This window comes from Solea senegalensis, linkage group LG6 (genome assembly GCF_019176455.1).
Source record: "Solea senegalensis isolate Sse05_10M linkage group LG6, IFAPA_SoseM_1, whole genome shotgun sequence".
Taxonomy (NCBI): Eukaryota; Metazoa; Chordata; class Actinopteri; order Pleuronectiformes; family Soleidae; genus Solea; species Solea senegalensis.
Genome location: NC_058026.1, coordinates 23693912 through 23708854, shown reverse-complemented (window position 1 = coordinate 23708854; position 14943 = coordinate 23693912). Strand labels below are relative to the sequence as shown.

At 42.7% G+C, this 14943-nt stretch overlaps 2 protein-coding genes across 10 annotated transcripts in view; one reads left to right on the top strand and one right to left on the bottom strand.

Moving 5' to 3' along the window:
* Positions 1 to 14943, top strand: part of lrba (LPS responsive beige-like anchor protein) — a 162133-nt gene that overhangs the window by 91634 nt on the left and 55556 nt on the right. For 5 of the 9 annotated variants that reach the window (XR_006360576.1, XM_044028266.1, XM_044028268.1 and 2 more), the window contains exons 38-40: positions 245 to 259; positions 4241 to 4384; positions 5942 to 6078. Coding sequence is in view for 8 of the 9 variants with exons in the window: in XM_044028266.1 (XP_043884201.1) it covers positions 245 to 259; positions 4241 to 4384; positions 5942 to 6078 (296 nt within the window). In the remaining variant the exon portion in view is untranslated. The remainder of the gene's footprint in view (positions 1 to 244; positions 260 to 4240; positions 4385 to 5941; positions 6079 to 14943) is intronic. The other 4 variants (XM_044028272.1, XM_044028271.1, XM_044028270.1 and 1 more) reach the window with 1 other exon arrangement.
* Positions 7399 to 9021, bottom strand: mab21l2 (mab-21-like 2). The gene has a single exon (XM_044028273.1). It carries the CDS (start codon positions 8541 to 8543, stop codon positions 7464 to 7466), a length of 1080 nt encoding a protein of 359 aa, XP_043884208.1. The 5' UTR covers positions 8544 to 9021; the 3' UTR covers positions 7399 to 7463.

Sequence of the window (14943 nt, the reverse complement as noted above, 5' to 3'; positions counted from 1 at the left end):
TCTCACTCGCTTGGCGGTAACACCAGGTACAGGGCAATAAAAATTAGTCCTGGTGTTGCAATAAAAGATTTACTATATGAGAAGGGGTAAAAAAAAAAAAGCCTCATTTGAATTTCACACAGGGCATTTTATACCCTGCCCCCCCCACCCACCCCCCTCTGTATGCCAGGCTGCAGTAATGATCTTGAATAAGGAATTCAGTTTTGAACTAAATGGCTCTGTTTTTTTCCTTATTGCATCCCAGTGGCTGATATCACTGGTAAGTAACTTTCACACACTCCAATGTTGCTTCGTCTTTTTTTTTACGTTCCACTGTGGGCCCATTTTGACAATAAAATAGAAACCCCCTTTTTGTCAAAATGAAAAGTATTATTTTAGTATCAGTATGATTTAATTCAAGTATATTGTTAGTAAGACGTTGTACTGGTCCTTCAGGTCAAATATTACGTTAAAAAAAATATAATGCTAATAATGTTAAAATACCATGGATCACTTATTCCACTGGAAATGATCTTTCTCCCTCAAGTCTGTCAACTTCTCCATAAAGACAGGTGCAGATACTCAATAATCCTCGTCTGAGAAGGACTCCAAACTCCCAGCAGTCACTTAAAACCACAATATCTAAACGACACATGTCCCTGCGCTAACACAGAGAGTCACGTTTCACACACACACGCACACGCTTACTCTCTCTAATAAACAACCGTTTTCTGCACCAAATATGTGTCGAATGCAAAAAGTCCCGTTTAATGAGTGGCATCGTTCCCTCAGACAAACGGCGCGTGTGACAGCAGTCAATAAGAATGTGATTTGAACGCCGTGAGCGTGGAGGATCTCGCGATCTGCCTGGTCACTGCAGCGTGCAGCCATCACTGCCACAGGCTGAGACCACAGTCCAGCTGGTCGCTGTTCTCTGGGTTTCTCACTCCGTTTCCAGCGCTATTCCTCCTTGTTTTCCCTTCAGTGAGATCATGACAGGGAACAGACGTATCACATATTTCCCCGTCACAAACGCTTTTAGAGTACGTGTTGAAGCGAGTGTGCGAGTTAGTTACCCAGGTATTTGGTCTGGTATTCAATTTTATTCAAAACATTTTCATCTTATGTGCTGCTTATATTCTTCACTGGGGGAAGAAGGAGGGAAAAAAAAGGACAAAAAAAAAAAAGGACAAATTCCTGAAAACAACATTTGGTTTCAAAGTCAAGTCTGTGTAAAAATAGCCAGCAGCCAGTTGTGGCCAGGGTATGCTGTACCTCAAGAGAGTATACTGCCTGGCTGAAATATGGGAATATATCATTAAAATAACTCTCTGACATTGAAGCCTGACGGCATCCATTTTCTGATGTAACCTTTAGTCTTGTTTTAGTCGACCCGACATTTGTTACGGAAGTGCAGCTCAGGATGAGAATGCAGGGCTGAGTTTTCAAACGGAGCACAAAGGTCAGATCTGGCTGTAATTATATTCATCAGATGCAGAGGGGAAAATGCACTCTTACTCCCTAAGAAAATATTTAGCATGAGATCAAGCCGGAATTTAGTCTAATTTTCGAGCTACTTGTGGCATAATTGGAACGCTCTCACGCACGGCCATAAAACCATAAGCTGTGGAGGAAAATATTCCGAAATTGAATTTTTCTGGCGCTTCCTTGATGCGTGAATAAAAATGTGCATTTCTGCATCAAGGATATGGACAAGCGTTATCATTCATACTGTGCCAAGATGATTTTCACAGGAGCGTGGGGCTGCCAGTAGGCTTGAGTAGGCTGTTTTGTATTTATGGCTGGAAAGAACCATCTTTTCTGGGGATTGATTCTGTCTGGTCCGGGGCGCGTGTACCAGAGGTGGCAGAGTAAATACCTGAAGACTAATGTCTCTGTTCTGGTAATCAATACTCGCCTCATGACCGCACTTCTGGCTATGCTCCCGTTAAAAACAAATTTGTTAATTTTGACAATTTAATTGCTGTAACCATGCATGCCTTGAGTTGTATAAGCAGGTAGTTGAACCTCTCAGTCGGGGAAATGGGGTCTTGGAAAAAAGTGTAACCTGTTGGGATTTATACACATTTCTGCTCCCAGTGTGATGAGTGATGAGGTTGAAGTGCCGGGCGAGAATTATTATTTTTTTTCTTTGCAGTGATTGTTCAACATTGTGACATTTCTTTGTTTTTTTTTTAAATGATACTTTAATTTAAATGACACTCTGAAATGTAGAAATATAATCACAGTTGTCAGAGTGTATAAGTACATTTAGTATTATTTATAATAATCTTATTTTATATTGGTTCATTCCGTGATTTTACAGTCTCACAGTTGCATGTTCAACACACACACACACACACACAGGTTTATGCGTGCATTGACTTCCATTCATTTGGACGGCCTAAACAAAGCATTATCCCTAACTTAACCATAACCAGTCGCTGCCTAAACCTAATGTTAACCTAAGTACAACTCACATCTTGGCCCTGAACTTAACTAGCACCTCAGAAATGAGGTTCTGCCTCATTAGAACCGGATTTAGGTCCTGATGACTGGTCCTGACGAGGTCAGCGTTTACAGAGTTAACAAATACAGGAAGAGAGTGTGAGTTTATGTTATGTTATGTTATGTTATGTGATGTTATGTTATGTGATGTATTGCCGGTGACTCGGGTCAAACTAGTTTTTCTTGCGGCGTTAACAGACTCGGCCGAACAGTTTTCTGACCCGTCATGATTTCGGGTTGCAGTCACTGTGCCTTTATTATACTGAAGAGCTATTAATAACCCGCGTTTGAGGGTAATAAAGAGTTTGGGACCGGCTCCAGTCACGAGGTCCCGCTGCATCACATGGTGTGTTGGCACCGCTCTTGTTACTGTATGTTGGTTTTATCCGTGTTGAGGTGAGAATCTCTGAGCATGTTTGCAGTTAAATACCAAGAAAAGAAAAAGAAAGAAAAGAAGGTGAGCTGCATCTCTGTTTTTAAGGCTCATCTGACAAGTCCCCCTGTCCACTTGCTTGGTGTGAATACAATGACATGTGGTATGTATTAGGGGAGCTGGTAGTAATTTCACTGCTGCTAACTAAAGAAATTCTCCAGGGAGGCTTAATTACAGGAAGACCATTCTAAATATCAGCAAGCTGCATATTTTCCATGACAAGAGATTTTTTAAGCCTGGCTTTTCTTTCTTTCTTTTTTTTTTTTTAAAGTTGCATTTTCAAAGTATACAGTCACATGATGCAGCTGTGCATTTTTAAGGAAGTACAATTGATCACTCAGATCATTGTATATGTATAAAAAAATAAAAAATAAAATGGGTTCAGCGACTTGCCAGATTAAAGCTGCTGCTTTTTACCTGTATGCTGGATTAGAACGCACGCACACACACACACACACACACAGGGGGAGTGAAAAGCTCAGTGTGTTCACAGCGACTTGTCAGCTACAGTCTTTTGTATTGTGGACTTGTGTCTGCGTGCATGGATGCTCCCCATGCTCTCACTGGGGAATGCAGAGTTCTGTAAATGTTTGCAGATTCCCATTTTTCTTAAATAATCCATTTGGAACCTCAAGTCATGTTCAGTTGAAATCAAAACGGGCAGTGGGAGTGTGAGTGTGTGTGTGTGTGTGTGTGTGACCCCCCATTTACGTTAAATGGGTTAGGATGAGCTGTGTGTGTGAGAAGTGTGTTTGTTTAGATGTATGTCAAAAGGACGAAAGGCTCAGTTCAGAGTGAGGATTAGGTCAGTGTTTTGTTGTAAAATGCACTGAGGTGAGCCTCGCTGTCGTTACATAACAGATGGAGGTTAATCACCACACGCATTAGATCAGTTTGTATATTTGAAAGCCCACACCTGCTTTATCTTCACCTACCTTGAAAAGACGGCAACAAAAATATCGTGAAATTAATCACACCAGCTTATTTACGTGGTGGTTTGTGTGTAAAGGGTTCAAACAAAAAATATAGCTTGGACTCAGATTTTGTGTTGGGCTTTTGCAGTTTTCACTGCAGCGTTTGGGGAAAAAAATGTTTAATTCCTCAGTGACTGATTCATTTTGTTGTTTTCCTGTTTCCACATTAAGTTGCTGTTTTTTTTAACAGAAAAAAATGTCTGTGTCTGTGCTTGATTCCAGTGAAAAATAACATCTGAAATCTTATTTACCTTTTTATAGATATAGTAGTTTTATGGATGGAAACGTGTCAGAGATTAAAGTTGTTGTTTTTTTTTAAAAAAAGCCCCCTTTTCCTCCCCTGTAGCATCCGAGGAGGATATTCTCAAAGGCAAGCAGTCCATCAGGAGTCATGCTCTGGGAAATCAGAACTCGGAGAGTGAGACATCACTTGACGTGGATGATGACACTCTGTCCAGTTTGGACGAGAAGGACCTGGAGAATTTAACAGGTAAGAAAGCAGCTCCTCCTCGGTCTTCACCACCCCCTCCACATCTGACTGCACTGCGTTTACCCTGCAGCTCAGATACAGTAAGAACACTGTTAATTCTATAGTTTTGCTCCGGCGGTTTGAATATCATCCTCTAGAATATTCTGCATTTGGCTTGTTTTTGCTGCCACTTTCTATACAATGTGTCACAGCACCGGCCAAAGTTTCCCCTCTCAGCTGCTGCAGGTCTGCTCCACAAACATGTACACAGGCCTGAGTAGCAACTCTATAAACATTTTTATCCCACAGTAGCAGAGTTTATCCCAGGATACATGCTCACAATCACATTAAAAGGAAACGCTGCATTGTGTGGGAACCATATAAGCTCGTCAACAACACAACATTAAATCACATTCAATTTCATCCAGACCGAGATTGTTTTCAATCCTTTGTTGTCCCTTTTTTCAGTTTAAATAATCCTAATTCAATGTTGCACGGTGCGTTAATCGGATTGCAGTTTAATCCGCATTTATATATTTTTTTGTGTGTGTTGTGCAGTGACAGCGCTGAGCAGACCAATGCGCATTAATGAGGCTCATGGCGCTATTAAAATGATGCAACGTGGACTGAGCGTTGAATCCTGTCTAATAAAGTGGCGCGTGTGTGTATATGTGTGTGTGTACTGTGGGAATTGAGTGGAGGTTGTCTGGAGATGTTGAGCTTCTCCTCCTAAGCAGCTGTCTCCTCTTCAGGTGAAGACTAATCGAATGTCTTTTGAGTGAACGGAACAAAAACGTGTTATTTCAACCCACGGATAACATGTCACTACTCGAGGGGGCTCAGTGGAAGCGCGAGGCATGAATATATATATGTATATAACCCTGTTTTTATTCCATGGGTTTGCAGGAGAGCGCAGGGGCCTGCAGGGAAATCAAAACCCCGGGCTCGGAGCCTCCTCTCTGCTCGGCTAACATCTGCAAACACAAAGCCTGATCCGGGCAGAGCTTCCACCCACAGCTCCCATGAGCCACAGCCTCATTGTCATATACTGGCATTAATTAAGATTGATGAAAGATTAAACAGAGCCTCGTCCTGCAGCCCGCAATCAATTGATTCTGATGGACTGTCGATTTTTTTTGTTTTTGTTTTACAACGATGTCTTCAAGTTTTTTTAGTTTTTTTTTGCAATCTTTATTTTGTATTCTAGCGTGTTATATAGACACACACACACACACACATACACTCACACATCCACTAAGGCGGTTTGTTTGTTGAAGTAATTGATTCATTTCATAGCCGAATTATTTTAGCACACGTATAAAATAATTCAGAATACGTGCATATCATGATAGTGCCGAAAAAGAGTACGGAAATGACCAAAAATGAAAAAATACGCATAAAGTTTGGTGATATTTCGCGCGTCTATCTTCTAACTGCCTCTCTCTCCGAAAGGAGAACAGTGTGCTTTCAGGCGTTATTTTATTTCATTTTAACTCGACTCTTTTTTATTTTATTTTTCTTCATATTTCCTCATATGAATGTCATGTAGTGACCGGCTCCTGTGTGTTCGTCCTGCAGGCCCAGTAAACCTGAGCACCGGCGCGCAGCTGGTGGCTCCGGCTGTTGTGGTGAAAGGAACTCTGTCCATCACCGCGTCCGAGCTCTACTTCGAGGTGGACGAGGACGAGCCGGGCTTCAAGGCCATCGATCCCAAGGTAAGAGACTCGAAAATCGAGCTCGTCTCATTTTAAACAGAGAAGCCCGCGCGCGCTCGTGTTTCAGCCCACTGTGCTGCTGGGAAATGCTGTCGAGCATTCAAAGTATCATCAGTGTGTCCTGACAGCTAATGATGTCATGTCGTGTCAGCCTCTTGTTAAAGTTTGACTATTTGGATTCGGATGGACGAAAAGTCATTGAGACACGATGTAAAAAAACAATATTCACAATATGAATAAAATGTCCTTTTCTTTATTTCCTAAATTAATATTTACTCAAATTAATTCAACATCACCAATAACGAAATTAACAAAATATATTTCTAATATAATACTAAAATAGTTGATGAGTTAATTTTAATATCGTTGGATATTATTTCTTTTTTTAGTCTGCTGCAAATTTAATTATAGATCCCAAATATTAAAATGACTCTGCTTAATAAATATAAACTTCATGTTGACCAACAGTTGGTTGCTGCAGGTACACGCTCTGCTTTTTAAATGATATATTCCCTTTAACATTGAGAATACATTTTTTTCCTCCCCATCATCATTTATGAGAATGAAGTTAACCATGACTCGCTGTGTATATGTAGTGAGTGTTATTATGTAATTTCAAAAGCATTAATCAGATTAAGGCATCGGTTTAGCTGCAGGCCTTGCAGAGTTGCTCCCAGGCCTATACATTAACATGACTGCGTTGATTTACATTCACTCCAAAATCCTTTTGAGCCTGTGACGCACTGTAAAAATAACATATGGCTTAAAGTCGGCGGTGCACATTCCTTCCTGATATTTTGGAAAAGTGTTTTGTTTTTTTTTCCTCTTTCTTTTCCATCTTTTGCCTGCATGCTACTTGTATTATGTTTTAAATGTAACCCGCTCAATAACAAACAAATATAAGAGTGCAACATGTTGTGCCTGTCACCTCAGCTGTCAAAACACGTCAACACACGAGGCCAGGTTGTAAGTTAATTTGCAACATTTTATTAACATTTCTTTTCTGTTTTCCTTTTTTTTTTTAAAGTCACATAATGAAAAAAATTGAACTTGGCACGCTACATTTTCTTCATCCACTGCTCACGATTTTTTGTGCATATATTTAAATAAAAGTTTCTTCACTTTGTGAGAACATTTAAAGAAGACAACTAAAAGACATTGATCTGAAAATGTACCTTCACTTTCTCTCTGGCAATTGCTCCAAAAGGGGGTTGTGGTTGGTTTTGTTTTCTGCATTATTATTATTATTATTTTTTTCCTTGTTGACTATTTTTTCTTCTTCTTTTTCACATTGCTTGGAGAGTCTTATTTGTCCTTCTCTGAAGTTTGTTGTTGTTGTTTTTTTATCCCAAAATGTCTCTTCGGCTCTGTCTCAACAATGACTTTTATAATTTGTCCAAACTTTTCGCATTGGTCAGGATTTCTCTTGCTAGTCTCCACGTCTGCTTCGCAGCAGCCTCCAGGGCCGAGTGAGGTCTTCCCTGAAACAAGTCCAAGTTTGGCAAGAAGTAGTGGGGACATCTGCGGCACTGCAGGCAGGATATGAGCTGCAGCAGGATGCCGTTCAGTCGGTCTCCGAGGCAGGACTCGTCCCAGTCGGTCTCTCTCGGGTGTTTCTCGCACTCGTACAGCAGCAGCGTCTTCATGTGGTAGTTGTGGAGCGGCTGGCCCGGCAGCTCCAGGTGTCGGTCCCGCAGCGTCTTCAGCACGGACAAACACTTCTTCCTGCAGCCGCCCATCAGCAGCCTGTTCTCGGCCTCGCTGAACTGCAGCACCCACGCGTCGCTCTCCGCGGAGCTCTGCTTCCCCGTTAACGAGTAGCACTCTTTGGAGAGCAGGTTAAACCCCTCGGCTTTGACCTCTGCTACCCGGTTAGGACCGGGCCAGGGGATGTGGGGCATGGGCCACTGCGCTGCACTCCTAGGCCAAATCCCAGTGCACTTGAAGGCGGGGGTGATCTGCACCACGTACCTCTCTCTGATCCGCAGTTTGACCTCACTGGTGTCCGCTACCATCTTAACCACCTCGCGGTAGCTGCATTTATCCACGGCCTGCGCCACCAGAGTCTGAAACCTGGAGCGGATTTTTCGGGCTGATAGGTAACCCGAGGCGGTGATGAACTCGACCCACAGCGACATGCTCCTCTTCCGGCCGTCGCTCAGCTTCAGCACCGCGCAGCCCGGCAAGGAGCCGTCGTCCACGAAGTTGAACACCCCCATTTGGTTGAGGTACAACACCACCTCGAACTCGTTGGGCGAGATGACCTCCATCCCCTCATAGCGCGCGTCGATCTCGCTGAGGGAGCTGATGAAGCGCGGCTCCTGCACCTCCACCTCCTTCAGGACATCCGACACCACTTTACAAACCTCTCGTATGGTCTTCGCAATGGCCGCTTTGCGCGCCTGGCACCTCTCGTTGTAGTATTTGTTGAGCTGGTAAACCAGCTTTGCCTGCGTCGCGATCATGTTCGGGCAGAGGTCCGGGCTGTACACCGGAGAGTCGCAGTAAGTTGACGGATCCAATGCTTACCGGTTAAGCCAGAGGCAAATGCTTCCCCGTGCAGGAAAAAAAGTGTAATCAAAAGTTTTTCTTTTTTTTTTTTTTTTTTTTTTTTTTTTTTTTTGCTTATGGAGCGGATGGACGTCAGTGTGAGGAGGAGGAAACGGGTAGTGATGCAACGCAACTGCCTGCTAAATATCAGTCCATGTGAGCACTTCCAGCACAGTTAGGCAGATTCATATTCAGGTTGTGGGGATATCATCATCATCATCATCATCATCCGTGTCCCTGCAGCTGCAGACGCTAAAGGCTATAAGAGCATCTGTGAGCACTCATCTCTTCCCCACTCGTGTTCTCTCTCTCTCTCTCTCTCTCTCTGTGGCCCCGCTCACTGTCGTCCACACTCAGCTGTGAGCTGGACTTGTGTGTAGTTTATGAATGGTTCCTCTAGGAAGAGTGAAAGGGGGTCGGGCTTCTCTTCCTGCAATCATGTGCAGAGCTGTCAGTGCGCGCAGCCAATCAGCGCAGCCAGAGGCGGACGGCGCTTCTGCAGGATCTCTCCAGTCTCGCACCCGCAGCGTCTGCGCGCACGGAGCTGTCCGCTTCTCCCGCAGGTCCGCACAGGGAAACGCAAACCCTCTTTGGTTTATGCGGGCAATTGGCAGCGTTCACTTCTCTTAGAAGCTTACACCAAAGCTGTTTTTTTTTTTTCTCTCTTTCTCTTTCAACGCAAAGTGCTGCTCTTTGCGCACATACTGCGCCAGCTGCGTTCTGGGGATAAAGATTGTAGACAAAGTGAGTGGCAGTCTAACTGTAGTCCTGCTTGTTTCTTGCAGATAAGTCCTTTTTTTATTTCTCTCATTTTAACGAGTGAATGTGTATCATTGTATTTAAATGGAAGGGGACAGTAAATATTAGTTTTTCTTTTCTTTGACAGCAGCTTTAATTTACTCAACACGTCTTGTTCCTTTTCTTATAAAAGTTCCGTGAGATGTGTTAACTTTACTCCAGAAAATGTTTTTTAATATGCTTTACATATATAGAAAGACTTTGAACACCACGTGGCCAATTTCTCCCATTATTAATTAATTGAATTAAACGTTAAATAAAGTAAATGATCTCTGAATGATTCGCTCTCCCTTTAACATCAGTGGATGTGGCCACTTTGTTATCACGTTCATGGAATAATTCTGTTTTCCCATACCATAAAATAAAATAAAAATACATTTACGGTTTATTTAAATAAAAGCAGCACATTCTTGGAGTGCACCTGCAGCTTTTGTAAACTGCAGCGACGATCATCTGACACTCTCACGCATTTATCCACGTGATCACGACACTTTAAAACTCACCAATTTACAGAAGAGTTAACGGTCACTGTCTCGTGATTGTATTTAATTTACGAAGTGACACGAGGCGTTTGTCCTCGGCTTCACTCACTCACACACACACACACACACTCAGTCACACGCGCGCGTTAATTTGCCCGTGGCTTTGTCGCCGTGAATCTTGTCCGTGGTCTCAGTGAAGTCTTCACGATGGAGTTGAGACTAAAGAACTCACTTTCACACATGAGTGTATTCTGGAAAAATTACAAAATAATAATAAAACCTCCCGTAGTGAAATCTGTGAAATATTTTGCTGTGTATTTTTGAATTATTGTCTCAGCTCGTGAACTTTGCAGACCCATCACACGCGCCCCTCTGTAGTTAATGAGGTCACGGTTTATTAGCCTGTGAAATTGACTGAACTGCAACATTCAAATTCTGCTTTTTTCAAATTTTAAATAAAACCTCCACTTAAAATAGCAATTGCAGTAAATAAAGTGCTGTTGTTAAATCTAGTCCAATTCTTTTTTCCAGCAAATAATTCATATTAATTGTTTGAAATTATAATCCATCAATGTTGAGTTTTAAAAACTTTATTTAATATAAATGTCGCTCAGAGACAATGTCGTCTAAGTGCTAAATACTGGAATTGTGTGACATGTTCTCTGCTAATGTACTGTACATACACAAATAGGTCACTCTTAATGTTTTGTTGAAATAAAACAAAATACTTTAAAAACACGACAATGCTCGTATTAAAACCTTGTGACACTTGTTCTAAAATGTGACAGCAGGTTAATGGTTTCCAGAAAGTCCTTTTTTTTACTGACATGAAGCCGCCAAATATGCAGCTGAACGTATCAGAAAAGGCAAAGACTAATGAGCCTCCCTGCCTCCTGAAGTTGCCACATCCCTCTGGACGTCATCAAATGGCCTTGTACACAAGTGGGAATGAGGCTTCAGGGAGTGTGAAGTAAACCATGATTACATTTGTCGAATGGATTATTTCGCTGTGGTGATGTGGAGGTGAGCGTCTTGGCATTTGAGGTCATCTCGAGTGAGCACACACTGCTTTAATTCAAATCGTACAGCATATTTGTTAATGAAGAGTAGCAACAAAGCACATATATTCTAATAATCCGTGATTCATGGTGAAACGTTGTACACAGTTGTCACTAATTACAGCTCAGCAGGAGTCGTCCACCCACTTAAAACAGTGAAATCCACTTTGATCACAGTAGAGATGTTTAGTGTCAAATTAACTTGTTCCCACCAAGAAAAAAAAACATTGGAGGGGGAAACATTACTGAGTTACATTTGTTGGTTTGTCTCTGACATCTGAATTTGATGCTGAAGCCGCTAAATGAACACACAATGTCCATTTGGAAATTCTTACTTGGAAAAACTGTGGCAAGAGGAGCAACAGTTGACTTGGCAAACTTGATTTATAATGAGATCAAAAAAGGAACGATAAACTGAGATCTGACATTCCTTCCCCGTGTATCATATTCCGGTAAAGTGATCGTCGCAATAGTACAGCTATGGAATTTAGAGAAAGATAGAACATGGAGAGACGCTGATGAGAGAAAACGTCTGGCTGATGGATTCAGGGCGACTGCTTATTATCACGCTCGGAGCTTCCAGAGAGATTAATCGACACTACGTGGAGAGCAAGTGTCCAAATATTATGAAGGACATTCTTACTGAAACTTAATAAAAATAAATGATAACAAAAAATGTCAGGCTTTTATAAAAGCCATTATGATAAGACCAGATGTTTCTATGGATTTTTGTTTTTTTTACCGCATTGTAAAATAGGATACAGTTGATTGAATTTAATGAAATGGTTTATTTTTGCCGTTGATATGTAAAGTGCGGCCTTGCTTCAAAAATATGAGCCGTTACTTTGTGTGAATGTGTTTGTATACATACGTGGTGAACTGTCCCTTTCCGTCTCATGGCACAAAACTGTCAACAGCCAGAAATGCCTTTGACAGCCTAGTTTTTAAGCTTTTATAGCTTTGTCATCTCTGTTTCCGCTTTTGTTTTTGTCCGGTGTCTTAAGTCCATCGGCGATACCAGATGAGTCGCTCACTCACTTATTCCTCCATTGTTCTACTGTGTGCCCCTCATGTCCTGAAAACATTCAGAATTATCTGGTTTATATTTTACTGGAGAAAAGATCAGGAGCCTGTCAGAGAGCTCTTTGATCTGCGCCTGTGTGACGACTTCACAGTGATCCTCTCATGAGCACAAAACAGTGTCCATGCCTGTTGCAAATCTCTGCCAGCTGATGAGTAACCTCATTGCTTCTCATTTTTGCTCGCTTCTTCCTCTGTCCTCCTTTTCTTTCTTTCTTTCTTTCCTTCCCGCTGTCTCTGTCGTATTTGTTGTTTCTGTTTCCTTTCCTCACAGATTAGGCCACAGCTGCACCCAGGTGGCTCAGTGGCTCAGCACTGGCAGCACCGGTACTATTTTTGTAACGTAGTTTTACGATTGGCAGACCAACCTCTCAGACTCTAATCAGTCTGGTAAACATATTTGAAGAATAGTAGGGAACAGAAGGATCGCAGTAAATCCTGGCATTAGAATTTGGTTTGGAAGCAGAGTCCACATACGTGTTCCAGTTACTGTGCATTGCACTTCTAAGTGAGTGATAAGGAAAGGGGGTGGGAGGGGGGTGTCAGGGCTTGGCATTGCTTGGTAGTGCTGTTTCTCCCCCTCTTCCCCTCTTCCTTTTCTCTTGAAACATGATAGCTGCTGGAAAAGTGGCCCGCCGCCTCCCAGCCCACACTGTCATGCACATGTGCACGCAGGCCAACATCAGCACACATGTGAACTGAGAGAGTACCTTTTTGATGCTCTTGTTCACACGTTTTCTTGCTGTCTCCCAAACCCCCGGATGGACCCAGCTGCTGCGTCCATAGAGGACTCAAAGAAAATCATCGCAGGCAACTAATTGCCTGGCAGGCCCCTGCATCTGTTCAGCATATAGAAGAAGAGATGAAGTCACAGAGCAGATGTGCGCCTGCCTGTGTGTGTTTAGGCGAACACTCCGCGTTTCGGCGCAAGCCATCAATATTGCATGTGGAGTTATCGTTGCAGAGCCACTCCTGGAGACTACTAATATTACATGAATGAGGAAGTGAAATTCACTCTACTTTGAGCAGATTGGTTAACGGAACTATCCACACAAACCTGATTGGACGATATCCGTATCCCTCCCTTAGATCCCTGTTACATTCCGAGCGTATTATAGATCAGCCCTGTGCTGTAATAACAAACAGTAATTCTAAGTGTGGTTTGAGTAGGAGCTGCTTAAATCATGTAAGACGTGATAATCTCCTATTTTTAAGGTATGTGGTTTAATGGAAAGTCTCAAAATATCATCAAATGAAATTAAGCAACATCGGTGCGAAAACTGCAGCGAAAAATCTAAACAAAGTACTAAATCCTTGGAAAACTGTATATTTTTAAAGTAAGAATGTCTACAATAATAATACAATAATACATTGTAAGACACCACATGCATGTAGAATTTATAAATGAAGCAGACCCTATCACACACTGAATTTTGTAAAAATCTGCTGTGTTACTTTAAATACAAACCATTTTATTAGCAATCATATTTACAACACCCCAGATAATCCTACCCATAAGTACACAAATCTTCAAAAACTAAATATAACACAATACCAGCGACCACATGGCCCTCTCTTTCTAGAGTAGCATTTTAAAACAGACCCTGTTTGTTTGTTCGGCGCGAGTCACACTCACTAATGATGTAATAGAAACTGTTCATGCCAGATCATTTTGCAAGAGCTATAGCCAATGCAAAGGTCCAACATTTGGCTGACCGTCCTGTGGTCACTTGCTCACTCATTCACAGCTCTGTTGTTTAACTTTAAACTCCTGTGAATATCCAAACTGTTTCCAAAAACGTTTCAGTCAAAGATGAAGCTCAAAAAGAACTGGAATGAAATCTAGTACATTTCTCTTAAAGGTCAGTGTCCCACCTGTGACACTGACTATGCAATGATAAGAACCCCCCCCCACTGAGAAGACATTGGTAACTCTAATTGGGGGGGTGGTGACCCTACCTGGGGTTGGCTGCACTGGACAACCGGATGGTCAGTCAGTCATAGGAAACAACCCCGCTGCTGTAGCGAGCAGTCTCGTATGGTTAATCTCTGCCTAAAGTGTCAAACTGCTGGGGCTGCACCCCTCCACCCCCCGTGCTCGCTCCGCCTAACTCTCACGGTCACCAGGGACGACCTTCGACTGCAGCTGCCAATCACAAAGAGCCATGGCAGCGAGAGGTCTCTGAGAGAGGAGCCTATTGATTTTCCAGTTAGAGCCTAAGTAGTGTGTGCTGTAGGACCGATGGACAGCACAAGCAGGTATGTCATTATCAATGAGCCCAAGGAAACAGATTCCCTCACTCTCACTCATTCATATTGGCCTGCTTCCCTCCCCAGTTCCCTGCCTCCATCTCCCCTTCGTGCCATCCCACCATCCATTGCCTGTGCTCTGACAGAGTGCATCCTGAGATGGTCAATAAATCGCTCAGCCACACTACAACAACAGCGAGCAGAGCGATGGGTTGGGATGACCTTCTTTCTCTTCTTTCCTTCACTCATTCACTGTCGGCCCCTCCCTGCTCTCCAGGTACAGTAATTATAGCACCGAGAGGACACGGAATGCTTCCATACCAGAGACAGACTTGTTAGCATCACTGCCAGTATGTGCCCGATTGGAATTTCCCGCGTCCTCGTCATCCAGTCTCGGTTTAATCTGGAGCATTCCCTCGCGGCACACTCTGGCTCATCCAGTCATCAGCAAACCCATTTATTATCAAGCTGCTCCTCGAGCTTTGCCTCACCGCTCACGTCAAGTCTCCGTCCGTACCTTTGGAGCAGCGCGCTGCCAAGACATGTGCAAACAATTAGGAATGATTTAAGCCAATTAGAGGAGATAAAGCCAAATAAATGTTTAAAGCTTCCTGAAGTGTATTTCTGTTTCCCAGTAGAGCAGTAAA